The sequence below is a fragment of the Acipenser ruthenus genome, chromosome 14, assembly GCF_902713425.1.
Source record: "Acipenser ruthenus chromosome 14, fAciRut3.2 maternal haplotype, whole genome shotgun sequence".
In the NCBI taxonomy this organism is placed as follows: Eukaryota; Metazoa; Chordata; class Actinopteri; order Acipenseriformes; family Acipenseridae; genus Acipenser; species Acipenser ruthenus.
Window position 1 is genome coordinate 25864260 of NC_081202.1, and position 18408 is coordinate 25882667.

At 36.1% G+C, this 18408-nt stretch overlaps 1 protein-coding gene across 11 annotated transcripts in view; it reads right to left on the reverse strand.

Moving 5' to 3' along the window:
* Window positions 1–18408, reverse strand: part of LOC117419806 (ankyrin repeat and sterile alpha motif domain-containing protein 1B-like) — a 260532-nt gene that overhangs the window by 109447 nt on the left and 132677 nt on the right. For all 11 annotated transcript variants that reach the window (XM_058986231.1, XM_058986226.1, XM_058986225.1 and 8 more), the window contains one exon: window positions 8779–8915. In XM_058986231.1, the coding sequence (XP_058842214.1) occupies window positions 8779–8915 (137 nt within the window). The remainder of the gene's footprint in view (window positions 1–8778; window positions 8916–18408) is intronic.

An 18408-nucleotide genomic window follows, 5' to 3' on the forward strand; every position in this document is an offset into this window, starting at 1 on the left:
ATATTCAAAAATATTTGTGATACAACATTTTATTGAAGGCATTTGTTACAATTATAATACACCATATCCCAGATAATACTTAGCAAGAATAATGTTAATTCCATTAAAATAATTAGGGTATTCTACACATAGAATCAATTTCACAGTACTACCCTGGTTAAGGGCACCACTTCCTGTTGGTGCTTTGAACAGCATAATATAAAGTCTTGGAGAAACACTAGTACATAATGTAGCTTAACACTGGTATTATGCTACTGCAGATTGAATATGTTCAGAACCCACAACCACAGTGTTCAGTTTTACAGTCCTGTTTGTATTCATGTGTGGCAATATTACCATACCACAACAATTTCATTTATATACAGTAGTGTCCTTCATTGCAAGCATCCCAGGGTGTTTTACAAAGATAAACAGAAGCCAAAAGGGCTCCACATTGCTTGATAGTGAAAGGCCAAATCAAATAAATATGTTCTGAGCTTAGATTTAAGAACACTGACAGACGCAACATTCCGGAAGCATGCACATCAGAAGGATATTGGGACAGCACAGAGAGCGCTACATCTGTGTTGGGTGAGAGTGGGAGATAAATCTGAGTGTCATCTGCATACAGATTCTCAAGACTAAAATGCAGAAGAAAGTATCAGCATATTCAATACAAATGAACTTCAATAGTTCCTCATGCCAGATCACCAACTTATCCTAGCTACAGTATGAGGAGTACACAATGATATCTAACTTCTCAAAATACAAAACTGAAGTGGCCTGCACTAGAAGCCTAATAAAATTGAATACAAAATAAACCATAATACATGGAACTGATGTATGCAGCTAGGCTCTAGCTAGGTAGTTCCAGAGCAATCTACTAAAAGGTGCACATCATTAGCTTTTCTTACACCTGTGTAGCAAGCTGTTTGGGAATTAAGTAAATCATAAACTTACACCAGCTTATTCCGTACTAGGTTAGCTTTATGAATTCACATTTAGGTATGGTAATTGACAGCCTCATTAGGTTAGCACATTATTTAATGTGCGAAACGTGCAAAACATACAGTATGTGCTCATTTTATGGATTGTAACTATTGCCATAGTTTGCAGTGCTTTATGATGGTACAATACTGGAAAAATGCTGCAGCAAAAGATAAGAACACAGAGAAGGCACAGCATGTATCAATGTTTGCAGATGTTTCCAATAATTCACATTGTATGCAGACATGCATGGCCTTTGTCACAATAAATATGTAGTACAGTGGTACTGGGGAACTTGCACTGACTTATTCCTCAGGCAAAGTAGAATATAGACTCAAATTTACAGCGTAACAAATTATCTGGCTGTACGGCTATTTTTTTATTTTTGGGGTTGTATATCATAAAAAGCTTGAACAATAACTTGATAAAGAGTGGAATAGGCTGTGTAAATGAAATGCTTCCTAAATTGTATTCAATTGTCATTAATCGCAGTACTTTACTTTGAACTGCATTAAGCTGTGGGATTAGGCTGTGATGGTAGTCAAATGTGAGTCTGAAGAATGTACAACAAGACAGAAGGATATTCTTTTCACTAGGAATATACATGTCGTCTTGCATTTGCAGCAACAATCATAGCAGAAGGCCATATTAAAGCTTTGCACACCCCTTGTGCTAGATATGGGGTTAAGAAAGTTAAACATCTATCCCAAGTAATAGATACACCTATTATTTAAAGAAATGAGGATATGAAAGAATGTGCAAATCATGACAACCATCTTTTAGTGTATGCCAACATTCATTAAGATAATAACACAGTTAAAAGGTGATATGCTCCAGTGCAAAGCCTGTATTTTGTTCTGAATAGAAAGAATAAGCTATTAACCGTTTCAGACTAGAAATGATGTACCAGCAGCAGTATTTTATTCAGGTGTGCAATGGCACAAACTTTAAAAAATCATTTGCTCCGGTAAGTATCTCTTTTTGACCAAGCTAATAGGCAATAACTACTGGATAGCTGTATGGCACATTTCTAAATACAGCAGAAGCGAACACTAATGTTAGCTCTTTTTTACAATGCTCTTGTTACTGTCCCCCGGAATCCAAACGGCAATGCAAAAGGAAAAATATATATATATAATAAAACTTTAATAGCCAAGATGAATAAGCAACATAATCAAAAACAATATAAAGCAAATCAGTTTAAGGAATTATTTTGACCTCAATCTCGGCTGAGTTCACCACAGTATGAAAGACAGCAAATATTTGACTCATTTTGAACCAACCACTTTCCTTTCACAACAGCAAGGATTCGATTATACAGTAATTCAGAATGTAGTTGCCAAGACAACAAACTAAAAAATAGGCTAACAGCAAGATGCTTATTGCAAATAACAATGAAATGACTACACTGCTCTGTTGAAATCCATATTCAAAAAGCAAAGTGAAGCATTTATATTACAATGAATCAAGGTGCTCAGATTTAATTCTCTTGTGACAGAAAAATGATCTTATCCTTACTGGTGTCTGTTAAAACCGATCAAAGTCAAGGAAGCATGTCAAATACAACTGGCACCAAGGCCATGTAAAGATTATCATCTATGATATCACAATTAAACTCTTTTAAACCAAGAACAAGAACATTTGATAATGTTTAATTCTTTAAATAATACAGCAAAACCGCTTCACTGACATATGGAAAGCATGGTGACCATCACCAATATCATACTTTAAAAAAAATGTCAGAGATAAATGAAGAAAAAAAAGCAGCACAGATTCAGACAAACAGCAGTGCTGCTCTTTTATCACAACTTTCTGGATGATTCAAATTAATCTGAATCAGGCAGGTGTGGATAATTTAGCACAGCCCCAAACAATCTGCCACTGAAAAGCATTATACATCATTACCTAAATCAGCATGATTTGAATCAGAAATGGTCACTCTCATGATTCGGCAGCTGGCAGTGAATTGATTTACCACATGCAGCCCAAGGAAATTAAAACTCAAAGGTTGTTTTTCGTGAATTTTCATGTTCTCAGTATAGAGCTATTAAGGCTACAAAGATGCCCAGGATCACGAAACCTCAATTTCTGTTCTTTTTATCTTAAACTTACAATTTACATGTATGTGTTTAATATACACAAGAAAAAATACCAGCATATTTTCTTTTTTTCTTCCCTTTATCATTTCTCTCTGATATTTTTGAAGCATGATTTTGGTGACCGTACTTACCATATGTCAGTGAAGTGGTTTCAATGTATTATTTATACAATTAAATATTACCAGTTATTTTTTTTCCACAATAGTACAACAATAACGCCAAAAAGCTGGACTCTGTTGGGGGCCCCTTTCGCCCTCTATTATCAGTGTGTGTCATAAACACTGCAATGGTTATTGGTCCTCAGGTGGAGGAGTCCATTACAAAGAATTTGGTAAACATATATCTGTCACATCACGTGCTGTTTGACACTTTATTTTCATACAGTTTCCACTGGAAAGACAACTGAACTAGCTGGGTGCATGCAATCCTCTATCCCCTTCCCTGCCACTCATTTATCATGTATTATTGTTACAGAAGCTTTCAGGGACGATAGACAAAAAAAAGCCTCACTCTGTCCCAACCTTGGAAAACAAAGATAATGAGTTACCATTGATTTTCAGTCTCTAGAGCCCCAGCTGTAAATAAAATAAAAAAGTAGAGGCATGATTTATTGCAGTTTAAAGATTAATGAGAATTTAAATGGTAAACATATAAACGCTGAAGAGTATGTCAAGACGTAACTCCGTGCTTCAGCAGGTAAATTTCAAACAGTAGCAGGTGCTCAATCACAACAGGACAATGGATTCGAATAGGCTGCTTACCATCGATGACTTCACTAAATGGACTCTCCAAGAAAAGCATAGAAGGTAAGAGCACACTTAGTTTTGCAGTGTACCTTGAATTAATCCATGCATGTGAGACAGTTATTAAAGTCCATACAGAGGTACTAGCGTCTTCCTCAGAGCAATCTGGAGAAACTAGTATACATGGGCCCCATATACACTTGGATTCAATTAGCAAGAACACCATTGGTCATTTACACATAATTGGAAAGCCTTCCCATATGGGTATTTGTGATTTGATTGTCTACAAAAACCCAGTGTATACAGGTTTCAACAGGGTAAATATATTGAGATGACTCAATAATAATCACTAAATACTTGCATACTAAACATACATTAAATATCAATTTTAAATCAAAAAAGGAAGAAAAAAAAAATACAGGAAAAGGAATACATTAAAATTCATAAAGCCCCTAATAATCATGTTATAAGGAACAACATAATCAGTTTTGTATTTACTTGAGAGACTAACCTTCTCTATACCATAGAATTTCAAGGAAGATGCCGTGCCATGATTAGCTGTAATATAATGTCGGGCAATAGCATAATCCATATTTCTATTACATATAGCTACTTTATGCTTGGCTATTCGTACTTTAAGGGCTCTTTCGTTTGGCCTATATATACAAGGCCACACAGGTTTAAGCATATAAACGACATGTGTCGTATTGCAGCTGATAAAGCCTCTTATTTTATATTTAGTGCCTGTGTGGGGATGGTAAAAGGCTTTTGTATCAATTGTATTAGCGCAATGTGTACAATGGCCACAATGAAAATTACCTTCTGGTTTACAGGGAAGCCAATTCTTTGTAAGAGATGGTGGTGAGTGTACAGTATGTACCACCCTATCTCTGACACTGCGCGCATGTCTAAACATAATCATAGGAGGCGAGGAAGTGAAAATATGAAGTTGTTTGTCACTTTCCAAAATGTGCCAGTGTTTTAAAATTATGTTTTTGATTGCACTCGCTTGTGGGTTATACTCCGTGGAAAAACAGGAGACGATGGTTGTGTGCAGTTATGTCTTGGTACATTGGTTTCAGCTCATTTCTTATTCATGCCCAAAAGATGCAGCAAAGAGTTACAAGAAGGTTCAAACTGCTTGGTATTGTTCAAGGCTACAGTGCACTTTGAAAGTTATTATGGGTTCATAAAAAGAACTAAAAACACCAAGGACCTTGGAAACAAGGGTCTTGGCAAGGGTAGCAGATATGCTTTTTAAGGTCTAGCACTGCATGAAACATGCTAAACATAACTTTAAAGCTACTTATTGTTTAAATCATTAGGCTGACAAAATACAAGTGGTTAATTAGTTATAGTTATACAGTATATCAATATGTTTTGCGGTTTCATTTATAACAAATGTGTATATATTAGATCACATTAAAACAAAAAGTTAGAAAAATGTCATTTAAATACATATTTCAGCTTGCATGATTGCTATTTATAAAATCAAATACCTTTTTCTACATTACTTCACATGGCATTAAACTTTTATGATGAGCAGCTTTCTCACAACATGTGATAAAAATAAATTATAAAAAATGTTAAATCACTGGAATTTATTTAAGATGAAAGCTGGGATATTCTTTTTTTAAACCACTGTGTCGTATCTACATCCCTCTCTGCCAACCTCCTAGCAGAGCTGTTTTTGACACAAAAATCGTTCCTGTTTCATGAAACAGAAATGAATCCCCATTTTAATTACTGCACAGTACAGTAGGTACCATATCTATTATCTGTGGCACAAAACACTTTTGAAAAGTTGCTTAATTTAAGAATGCTGTTGCAAGGCTAATTCTACAGAACTCTAGAAACACAAAAATACCTTGTAGGAACCTGTAGGCAAATATGTACCTTATTTAGGGACTCGCAAACCTGGCCCTGGGGTCTTCTGTGTCTTCTGGTTTTCATTCTAAATGAGCACTCAATCACTCAACTAAACCCTTAATTGAACTAATAATTTGCTTAATTAGACCCTTTTTAATTGTTCTCAACTCCGAAATAGATACAGATTTACAATGTTACGCCTAACTTGAAATCTGCAACTGTTTAAGAGCTGAAAACAAGTTAAAAAAAAAAAGTCCAATTAAGTACATTATTGGTTCAATTAAGGGTTCAAGTAATTGAGAGCTCAGTTGGAACGAAAACCAGACAACACAAGTAGATGGCATTTATTAGAAATATTAACAGTGTGAGAACGACCATTCTGCACAATTCATTAAATGGGAAAACAGGTGTTCCAGTACAAGGCTCAATTCTTTAGCAACCAATTGGAAAATTAATATCCATCTTACATTCTTCTCGCAAGGTGAAATCCACATTGTGGCAGAAATAGTGGCTATGTGGGAATGTAAGGTTGGCAGGGATGGGGTTAAATCTGTCCCTGCCAGCAATCACAGGTGTGACCATTCCCCAATTAGGCAAGTGAGTGCTAATTGGGGAGTGGCCACATGTATAAAAGAAAGTTTAGAACTGTGTTTGGAAGTCTGTAGTGAAGGCAAATGCCCAGCCTACAGTCACATATTGTATTATTTTGCGTAAACCTTTTATTTTGGCCCTTGTGCCTGTTTATTTGTTCCTGTTTTTGTGCATTAAACTGCAGCTTGTCTTGTCTCTGAGTCCCATTCTTGATGCTATCCTGCCACAGACATACTGCATCAAGGGGGGGTTTGTACAATTTAATAATTGCAGCTGTTACGATTACAAAAATAGGGCTCTGTGTATTTCAAGGTTACCCAAAACAACAGCTCTAGCTGTGCAGCATGCAAGTCTCTTAAAGGTAAAAATAGCTACGTGTCTCAAGGAATGTTCTACTTAGGTTATTTTCTTCAATAATTAAGCGGAAGTATGAAACTGTTCATGGTTGGCAATGGGGAATTGTTTTCTGCTCAGGGGAATCGAAGTGATAATCTGTGATGTTACAGTGAGGTTTCCCAGAGAGAGTCTGTGGGCTCAACTGTCAGTTTGTCCATGTCTTAAAAATACGGTAGGCACTGCAATCAAGCTACCGATGTATGATCCTTGGGATTGGGGCCATCTAGTGGTGAACATAAATGAGCAACATATTTTACGGTGTGCCAAATACTTGGTTTCATTTTACTTTGCTATTTTGTGTAACAGCGACCGAACGACAACTCTCTTATTTTTCAGGACTATTGGTTCATCTGTACAATATAATACAGTGAAAAGAATAATACTGTCTCTGCTTGTTTTCTCCATTTACACATGGCGATTCGTTTTTCAATGTGAAGTCAAGTTTATTTTTTTTAAATTCCTAGCTGCGTTTAATTGGAAGCAGCGACCTGTGTGGCTCTGCTGTATCAAAGAGTCAAAGCATCCTAGATCAGAACTGTTTTGTCTTGTGGTAACATGAGGAATAACTGAAAGTCACTATCCAAGTTTCTTGGCCACATGCGTCCTATAGATCATTTGCTTCTTGCTTGTAAACCATGCTAAATGAGAACATATGGAGTACAGTATACAACGTTGACTGATCTTTTTTGTTCACTTCATGATACTCTACCTAATCTTAAATTATAAATGTGCAGGTTTACTAAACCATAAAACCAAAAACATAGGTGTTTTTCTTCTATAATTGCGGTACAAAAACATAATCAATGGTTTTTAATCTCTCTTATCAGTGTTATTCCCCTTTTGCTGCAATAAAACACATTCATAATATAGCTAACGATCTGGTCCAAGTTTATTAGTCTTGATTACTCGGCTATGAAACACTCCAAATCCCTTGTCTCCTTTTAATTATAACACTGTGCTTCATTAATTAATCTGGATGGTTTTTATTTATTTTTTTCCACCTATTACTTTGGAAAGCACAACAGTTATTCATTTTGAGGCAAAGAGTTTGCAGCACAAGCCCTGGGGAAGACAAGTGGAAGTAACTGGAACAACCACCCACTGTTTTAATCAATGTACAGCATTTCCTCTCCAGTCTTGATTTGTTTGTATTAATTCTAAATGTAGGGACCAAAACCCCAGAAGTTTCATGACCATATTTGTGGCCCCAGGCCCCAGAAAAAAATACTAAACAGGAAAAAAAAAATCACAGTACAAGAAAAAAGCACTGTGAGCCAAAAGCAGATACTTTACCAGAGAGATTTGCAACAAGGTTGATCTAATAAATAATATGTTTTGATTTAAATATATTTGCATGTTCAATTAGAGCACTTCTTGTATAGAAAATATCATAAAGATATGAATAAGGGCTGCAAGAATGGACTGCAGAATATTCTTCCACTCAGCTGAGTATTTTTCCATGGTTAGAGGGTATAGTAAAAGAGTTTATCTGCCAGTCGAACAAAGCATTTCCGATCGAGGTTTCCATAAATAGGCGGCAGTTGTTCCTACAATAAAGTCCTCTTCCCCGAAGTGAAATGAAAAAAAGAGTTTTGACTTGTAGCCTGTAATTACCACTCAATTTAAGATATTAACAACTTGAAAGCACTACAATATTTTGATCACAAAATTATAATACTATATCTGTGTAGCACATCCATGCCATTTGTGTGCCAGCTCTTCTGACTGCATTTTTATAATTTGTATTTAATCCCCAAAACACCAGATGCAAAACACATTTAAAAGTCTAATGTAGGAACAGACTGTGCTCAAATGGTGTGCACATCACCAGCATGTTTCTGAGGACATGGCCATGTTACAGTTTATCAGGCAACTATTGTATAACTAATTAATAAAGTGTCTAAAAGATGCAGGTGGTAAAAATGAGATGGGAAACTTCAGAATCTGTTGGCTGTTATCAGCCTACTAAAAGGATTCCATTGTTCATGTTTACCAGTATTTGTGTTGGGGTTATAGATTGACAGTTTGAGGTTCAAATGGGAAAACAAACAGTAGACCCACCTGTTCCTTATTTTCTGTTAAACTGTTGTTGCATAAGCATTTTGTATCCTTACCTGTGGTCGAATAACTTTCTCAATATTTTTCAGTGCAGTGTCTGGTGACGGAGGTGAACAATCTGGTGTCGGACCTGTGGAGCTGTTTCCATGGTTACGAAGCTCGGGTTCAGTGATGGTAACATGGGGCGCATTTTCTGGAATTTAAAGAAATATGCTTCAGCTGTCAATTTAAATCACAGAATAAATACAATATCACTATTTTAAACTTTGCTTTTTTAATTGCATGTTAAAACTTAACATGGTTTCAGCTTTACATTTTTTTTACATTTCCTGATAGAGTTATCATATTAATAAAATATTTTGGTACCTAAACACATACTATTTATTCACAAGAATAATATAAAGCACTGTTTGTAGATTTTATTAACACAATAAAGATATTGTTCAGTTTGTTCCAAACACAGTACTCTGTACAGACAATTTGTACACTATGATATTGAATAAAGTATCATACAAGTATATCCTGTACACAATTTTCAGCTTAAATGTTTTGTACTGTATTGTGCTATCATTTTTGTTGTATATGTAGCATTAATCCTGTGTGACACTGTGAATGAATCCTCAGTAAGAAACAGTTTAGGGCTTAACTGTTAAAAAATGACAGAGCTAAATTGTATCTTATGTAGGAGACATTTTCATCCTACCTCAGTCCTCATCAGGACAAGCACACAAGTTTCTAGTATGTAATAATTACTCATTGATGTCACTGAATGCTGTTTGATCAAATATACCTAATGAGTTACACCTTTCAGTTAATGAAACCCTATTCAGCCTGGTCTATTGATGTTCACATTCCAAACCACTGACATACAATGGTTCAAAAGAAAATGCTGCCCACCCGCAGTATGTGTGGCGGGGGTCATGGTTTGGATTTTTAAACTCCCACAAAACCTCTCAAAACACTAAGCATCGGTGCTGTGGCCTTAACACCCACAGAAGTTTGATTACTCACCGAGCATGTACATAGGCAAGGCTTGCTGTACAATGAACACACCAACTAAACTACACTGCAGCGTTCTGTGTACTGATCAAATTGATTTGTATTGATAAGCATTTGCCTACATTATCATGGTTTTTGCTTTAAAGGGATGGTTGTCAGGACGAGGCAATCGTAACCGACCATGAGAATACAAGTAATTCGAGCAGTAGCTGCAAAGGTCGAGAGAAGGGAATGAAAAAAAAAACTACTGCTGGGTCCCTTCTCAAGTAAGAAACCCGGGATCCTCAATGCAAGCATTCCTTCACGATGAGAAACAGTTCAAGGGATGCTTAGATTTATCATAGACAAACTGTATAGATCAGTTTCCCTGGTTACTCTCAATTCTTAGCAAAGAGGGAGGCACTAAACCAGTGAAAGTGTATTTGAATAGCACACCAAGTGTCGGACAGATACTTTAATTGAAGTTTATATAGATACTTTAATTGAGGATAACAGTGCAAAAGACTGATAGATAGATTGTAATATATGAAAGTGCACCTGCCAAGCAGGTATTGACTTAAGTACAATATAAGCAAACAGTACAGTACTAATTCAGTACTAATTTACAATGCTACATCTAATTAACGCAATTGTTTTGACTGGAAGGTGCAAGGTTTTGTTCTTTTTTTCAATATTTTATTTATATATATTTTTTTTCTTTCAAGTGATACACTGTTGCGGTAGAACAGAGCATAAACATTAGATTACATGTTACATAGGTCATTAAAATATGTACTGTACACCTATGCACATATGTGCACACCATATCAATGCTCTCTAAGATAAGTAAGTAAATTACATGTGTTTCCAGTCATTCCCCCTACGAATCGATGGGTCACAAACTCAAAGCATTTTTCGTTACAATGTTTTATCAAATAATTAAAGATATAAACGTTACTGCTAGATAACATACATGTCTTTAAGCATGCTGATGGTGGTTTGGTTAATCATTATTGTCAACAATTATCGAGTGTTATTAATCATGTGCCAGACCGTGCTAATGGCTCTATTCTATTGCAAATAACAGTGGTGAGAGGCGGCATCCCTGTCGTGTTCCTCTATGTAAATGAAAAGGTGCCGACTTGTTTTGATTTGTGAGAATCAATGCCGCTGGACACGCATATAAAGTCTTTATCCATGAAATGAAATCCCATCCCAAACTCCTCCAGCGCTATAAGAATATACTTCCATTCGATTTGGTCGAAAGCTAAGACAGCGGCGCTTATGTTTTTTTACTGTACACGATATTCAGCAGTCGTCTCATGTTAAAAAAAGCGTACCTATTTGGAATGAACCCTGTCTGATTGGGGTGTATAATAGATGAGATGTTTGTTTAATCTGTTAGCTAATCATTTTGGAAATATTTTTATTTCTGAGTTCAATAAGGACACAGGACGTTATGATGACATATTTGTTTAATCTCGGTCTTTCTTTAATAATAAGGAAATGCTCGCTTCATATAGTGTGGGTGGGAAATGTGAACTGCAAAGGGAATGCTTTATCATTCTTAGTAGTAGTGGGGCCATTTCCTTATTGTACTTCTTATAGAATTCTATAACAAACCTGTCTGGTCCAGCCGCTTTACCATTTGGAAATGCTGTTACTGTGTCTTGTATTTCCTGTACTGTGAAATCTGAATTAAGGGTCTCTCCTGGCTATGTCATTCAGTTTCGGTAAATTAAGAGATTTTAAAAAGTCTGTAATAGTTACGGTACTCGAGATAGATTTAGATTTATACAATTCAGAGTAAAACTCTTTGAAGCACTTATTAATATCTTTCGGGTCAATTACCAGCATACCATTTTTCAATTTAATTCTATAAATAGACCTTGCTGCCTGTGCCCCCCTTAGCTGACTTGCTAGTAATTTGTGTGGTTTATCTCCCAATTTGAAATGTTTTTGTTTGATTTTAACTAAAAGGTTGCTAACCTGCTCTGCAAGAATAGTGTTGTACTCATATTTCAGTTGAAGTACTCTGTTTAATATAAGGGGTGATAGAGTAGATCTGTAAGACTGTTCTAGTTCTGATAGGAGAGTATTTATCTCTGTAAGTCATTTCTGTTTTTGTTTTTTTAAAGAGAATTCATAGCTAGGGACCTACCTAAATCGCAATTTCGCGGATTTCGCAGAAATCGTGAAATTGAGGGGTCACCGCGAAATTCACCTCTTAGGGGCCAATGCATACAAACAAGTACGGAGAGGAAAAAAAAAAGAAACCTTGTTTAAATGAACTACTGCACAACGCAAGTGACGCAAACTACGTGTCTTCCTTCTGTAGATAGGCTTTTTTATTCCTTCGCCGTCCCGTGTGCATTGCACTTAAGCAAAAAACAAACAAACAAAAAACGTCCACAAGTAACATTTACAAAATAAATTCTCCAAAGCAGTTAACGTTCTTGTTTACTATTCAAATGACAAAGTTTTAATCAGCCTATCAGTGCGTCTTTACTGCTTTTATGTGATCTGTAGTACTGTGCAGTAGGGGGTGGGACAAAGTTGGTGCTGCATTGTTTTGATTTAGGTTGCTAAAATCTAGTTTTCAGCATTGGAGGTAAAATAGTAGAAATGGACGACAAAAAAAGCAAAGTATATTTTGGCTGATGATCGTTTCAAGATATTTCCCAAAGAAACGGTACATGCAGACTGAGGTCATTGTTTTCCATATCTTAATGTGTATTTGGAGAAAATACGATTGATCGCTATTTAGCTTCAGAATCACACATTAAACGAAAGGCTACTACAGAGGCTGCTGAACAGAACGTAAAATAAACAGCTTTCAGAAACCAAACTGGAAAGTCAGCCCAGACAAAAAGTATTCCTGTCTGCAAGTTAAATCGGTACTAAAACGATCCAGCACAGCCACCTCGCTTCAACCTGCTGCTTAGTTGGAATTTTAGACCCGAATAGCCACATCTTCTTTGTTTTGACTCGGTACTAATAAAATAAATTATTGGATGGGACAAATAACATGACAACGAACGTACTGCATACATTGACTTTATTAAAGTATGCCAAATGCCCTTATGTAACCAAGTTTTTGGGCTGTTTCTAATGGATTTCCACATCTGTATAACTTGGCAAAGCTTTGCCTTAACCAATTCAGTGGATGCAGAACGTGCAGTCTCAATGTATAGGCAAGTGTCAACTGCTGGGGGATGCTGCATACTCGCCTTTAACAAATGACAGCACTCTGTTTTAGTAAGGGTTTTATAGTGCTCTGAAATATGGTCTACTTAGGTTTATTTAATGTTTAAACAGGTCCCCGAAATCCTAATTTTATTCCGCAACATACCCGTGAAAAATACGTAAATTTACTGCGATTTAAGTAGACCCCTATTCATAGCTATAACTTGTCCCAGCAGTGCTACCTTAAACGTCTCCCATAGCCTATTGTACGATACATCATGAGTGTCATTGGTCTCCAAAAATAGAGAAATCTTTTTGATGACGTATTGACAAAACTTTGTGGTCTGCAAGAAGGGAAGGATTAAACCGCCAGCTATAATTCGGTCTATCTTCCAAGAGTTTAATGTGAAATGTAACCGGGAGAATGATCAGAAATCAAGATACTGTGATATTTTATCGATGTTGCCTTCGGTATCAATTCTCTTAAAAAATAGTCAGTTCTCGAATATGAATTATGGACTGGTGAGAAAAACGAGAATTCTTTATCAGTGGGATGTTGCAGTCTCCAAATATCTACTAAATTCAAATTTTTTATAAGATTGTTCAAGCCAATGTTTGAATTTGATTGGGGAGCTGGGCGGGTGGAGAGTTTGTCCATATAAGGGTTTAGTAAAAAATTAAAATCCCCACCGATAATTAAGTTAGATCTGGCAGTAGTACAAAAGCTTTACGAAAGAAAGCCGGATCATCGACATTTGGACCGTATACATTCCTGGAGGATGACACGGGCTGAATACAGATAAACCGATACTATGATGTAGCGACCATTGGGATCAGTCACAGTTGAAATGTGTTTAAACGGCCCTGATTTGCGGATAAGAACAGCAACTCCTCTAGCCTTATGGGAGAATGTGGCTTGGAAAACATGCGTTATCTAACGGCATCGCACCCTGCTCTGTTATGAGTGTTTAATATGCGGTTCTTGTAAAAAATATTATGTCAGCAGCTAAAGTTTTTAAATGAGCACACACCTTGTCTCGCTTAACCGTATGATTCATACCCTTCACGTTCCATGATGCCAAAGTAATTATTTTTTTATTATTATTATTATTATTTATTTCTTAGCAGACGCCCTTATCCAGGGCGACTTACAATCGTAGGCAAAAACATTTCAAGCGTTACAATACAAGTAATACAATAATTTCACCACAGTCTGACACAGCAGCCTGGACATTATGTGACATGGTTGAGCATAGCAAAAAAATAACTGCAGAAACCTCATTACAGCATCTACTTATTAAACTAAATATCGCCTTATAAGACTGACGAGTGAGTATGCGATGTGTAAATTAAACAGATACATCTCACCACTACCTTCCGATTTCAAAAACATATTTAAAACAAAATTAAAATCTCTCCTGCTCTCTGCTGACACAACTGTTGGGTTTTTGTACAAGGTCGGGTTCGGCACAGAATTCTACTGTGCTCGCCGCAGACGGGAAGGACTGCGGCACGGCGCAAACTAAAAAGTCTTTTAATCCACTTATCATCTAATGCTGGTTTACAATCTAGGGTAATTATGCCAGTTAACAGCCATCGATGTGAAAACAGCCTCTGAAATTATTGATCAGCTTCTCTTGAACACCGCAAAACCTGAGTAGGATCATTTCCTACACACACACAAAAAAAAAACACTTGGAAGCTCCTCCCTTGATGTCAAGTGCCAGTGCAGTGTTTGGCTGTTCCGTGAATCCTCCCTCAGATGTAGGAAATCGGTCTGCTTTCAATTCCCAAAGGCCATTTTATCTCGAATATTTTACTATAAATAGGAATGTTCAATGTAATGTTTATGGCAAATAAAAAAGTACAAAATATATGTATTCAGGGACTATTTTTTGTTTTTTTTTCAGTGGAAGGATACATAATACATTTCTAATTTTTTTCCTTAAAAAAGCTAGCTTGTGTAATTATTTAAAAAAGAAATGTAGCCATTTTATAAGCGAAATAACCCACCCAGGGTGTGCGGTAAGAATTGTCTTACTGCACACCCTGTCGTGGGTTATTTGTTACGTAATCTCCAAGGAGCTCTGGGTTGCCCAGGGGAGGCCTGAAAGAACACATCTCCAATCTGCCCTTTCATTTTACTGCATGACACTTTCACTAAAGACAAGAATAAAAAAAAAATTAAAAAGCTTTTACTTACACATACACGGGCACCTTGTGAACATTCATGTATACTGTAAGTGGGGCATACATCAAAGTTGATGTGATAGGCAGACAAATAGCAGCAGGTTTTGTTTATGTATTAGTGCTTTAGGGTCTTGTAAAGTGCTCCATTAATAGATATGGATTGTACTGCATATGTCAGAAATGTCAAATAATAACTTTCAACCTACAGTACATTATTGCAAGCATCCTCTAGGAATGTTACGTCTTGAATACAAATATAAAAAGATACAGCGGTAAGAAAAATAAATAGTTCAATCCATTGATTTTGATAAATTTAATTAATTTTCTACAAGTAGAATATTAGATTCAAACAGTTCCACATATGTTTGATAAGGTTCAGAAATGGGCCATTAAGATTAAAAATCATTTGCTACAGCTCTGTTTAGTTTAATCAAACTTCACCACAACTAACTATTGAATTAATTTAATTACCTAGAATATTAAAAAAGCCAATTAGACCAAACCCAGAAACCATACGTATGTATGTAACAAAGGCGAAAATCAACCACCTTATTAAAACAATAAGTCAAACAAAACCATGTAACAATAACAAACTTTACCAAAGAAGACAAATGCAGCAATTGTATGTTTCTTAGTAGTTTTGTAACATTAACAGTGTGTTTTTTTTTGGTTTATTCATTTTAGAAAGTAATTACTGGTATGTCCATACAGTATCCCCTTGCAAAAGCCTAATTATTTTAAATCCTTTTTATTTTTTGAGGTTGCTTAAATATGTATGCAAGGTGCATTAACATAATACACAGTACTTCAATTACTAACTTAATTAAAAAATAAATAAATAATTAATAATAAATTGCTGATATCAGCCAGAAACAGTAACAATTCCTTAAGGCATAGTTTCATGCATGCAGCACTGCGCTGTTCAAGTTCCCTCTGCTTCTAAATCCAACTTGAGGTCTATTTTAATGTTCTACTGCAAATACCGCCACATGCTTTCTTTTGTGACATTTGCTTATACATTTCATGACAACGTGAATGTTCTAGTCCATGTGGTTTCGTAAACCACTGTATTTGTTTTACAAATTAAACTCTTCTTATCACAAATAAATGTAAACATGTGCACCAGCATTGCAATTTGTAAGTCAAGACACTTACACTATTTCATGGCAAAAAAAAATTATGTGGATGTCTATAGTAAAACAACAAGTTACAAAAAATAAAATAAAATAAATACATAGTATGTACAATAAAAAGCAATTCCCATGTGTACCTAAAGTGCTTACACCAACCATAAAGCTTGGTTTTTGCTGGGTCATTAAACAGACTATTAGGTTCAACATAACTTCAATTTCAAACAAATCTCAGTTAGGTTGTTCCTAGTTGTAAAGATGATTAAAATAAAACAGTTGTAAAAATAATTTCCTGGAAATTACGCTTGTAGTTGAAACAACATTAGATTCCTTGTGGTTAGTAATTAGAGTTGTTGTTATTATTATGTTTTGCTGTTGTTGTTGTTGTTTTATTTAACTAATTAAAACAAGTAAATAATATAATTTACTTCTGACTTAACTGTATCTCTTTTAGCATAACATACTGCATATGACAAAGATAGGATTGTGAAAGTTAACTTTAGTTATTTTTTGTTTTCCTGCATGCAGAATATTAATTGTTTAATGATGTCAATAAAGCCAATGGGCTGGCAATATATAAAAAGTAGAACTAGCTAATGACAACAGTTAATTATTATTATTAAGTACATCCAGCAAAAACTGATTAACTCTGTGAAGACTGAGTTTAATCGCCTAAAATAATAAAAGCAGTAATTCTCTGGATTTTGGGATAAACGGCATGATGCATATTTTCTTTGGTGGCATCAGTCTAATATATGTACTCATTCACATTTCATTTATTACAGAGACTTATGGGATGGAAAGCCAATGCAAGTGTCTGTGACAGGCAGAAGATTAAAGGAACACGCTGGCTCCAGATACTGCAGGAGATGCTCAGACCAGCTGGGCACCCAGCCAGCAGTGAGGCGGGCAGTACAAAACAAAATCTGTTTTATTGAGTGTTTGCAAAACAGTATCTGGTTTGGATTATTACAAGCAGAGAAACCGACGCCGGGTGATACAAATTGATTAATAGGAAGACAGGATTCCCACAAGGTAAAGCTCCAAATGCTGAATTATGGCTGGCATTCTCTGGGCTGTTTTCACAGATGGCAATGTGAACGTATCAAAACAGAAAATGTACATGTATATCAGTGGCATGCAGTGGGTTTCCCAGCAGGTCATGCAGCGAGACTATATGAATGTAACATTAGATAGAGGTCGGCACGGGTACCCGAAAACTGGGTCGGTTATTCATTTGAGAAAATATGCCATTGATGCTTTATTTATTTATTTTTCTCAGTAATTTATTCATAAACCACAAGCCAGTACTTTGGGTGGCACTAGGACCTAGTGAAAAGGCTAGCCTGCCTTGGTTGGTGTGCAATGCATTAGGGGGTGATCTAAAGGTGCAAACAAAATTAAATCAGTATAAGTTAACGACAGTGCGCAGTCACAGACTGTCATGCTACTTTAATACAGCATGGCTTGAGCTCCACTACGCGTGTGTGGCTGCAGCGTCACTCAGAGGGCCTGGTACTGTTTCAAGTGCCAGACTAGTCATGCAGAGCTAACGCAGCATGACTCGAACATAGCACAAAGAATGGAGCGGTCCGCGCAATGAACACGCAAAAAAAAAAAAGATTATATAAAGACAGAAAGACACATTTTATATTCTAGTATTATCGCAACATTCTTACTTTTCTGATCGGTCATGCAGTTCATGACCTGCATGCCCTGACTGCACCCCACTGATGTGTGTATATATATATATATAAATACGCTGAGCATATTGTTGTGCCTCTGGTAACCTGCTACTGGAATACAGAACCTATACCAGTGAATACATCTGCTGGATATACATTTGGAAAGACCTCACAACCCACTCCATCATGAGATGAGAGCCCTGAGCCATGAGGATAGGCATTCTATTGGATTAACGGCCATGAGTTCAGGATGCTGTTGATTAACAACCTCCCTTCCATCTATTTATTATTACTGTAATGTCTGTGTAATCAAATACAACATGGAATAGACTATGCAGTAGAAGGCTTAGCAAAAGAGTTTCAAGTAATGCCATTTTTTTTTCTTCTTGAGACAATTTGGGTTTTGTACATAAAAACAATTATGTAGCATGTGAGTGGGGCTGGTTTTAATACAGTGCTGTCGGAAGACCCCTCTCTGCCTAAATGAGGTTTTGTTCAATTGTCTCTGGGTTGAGTG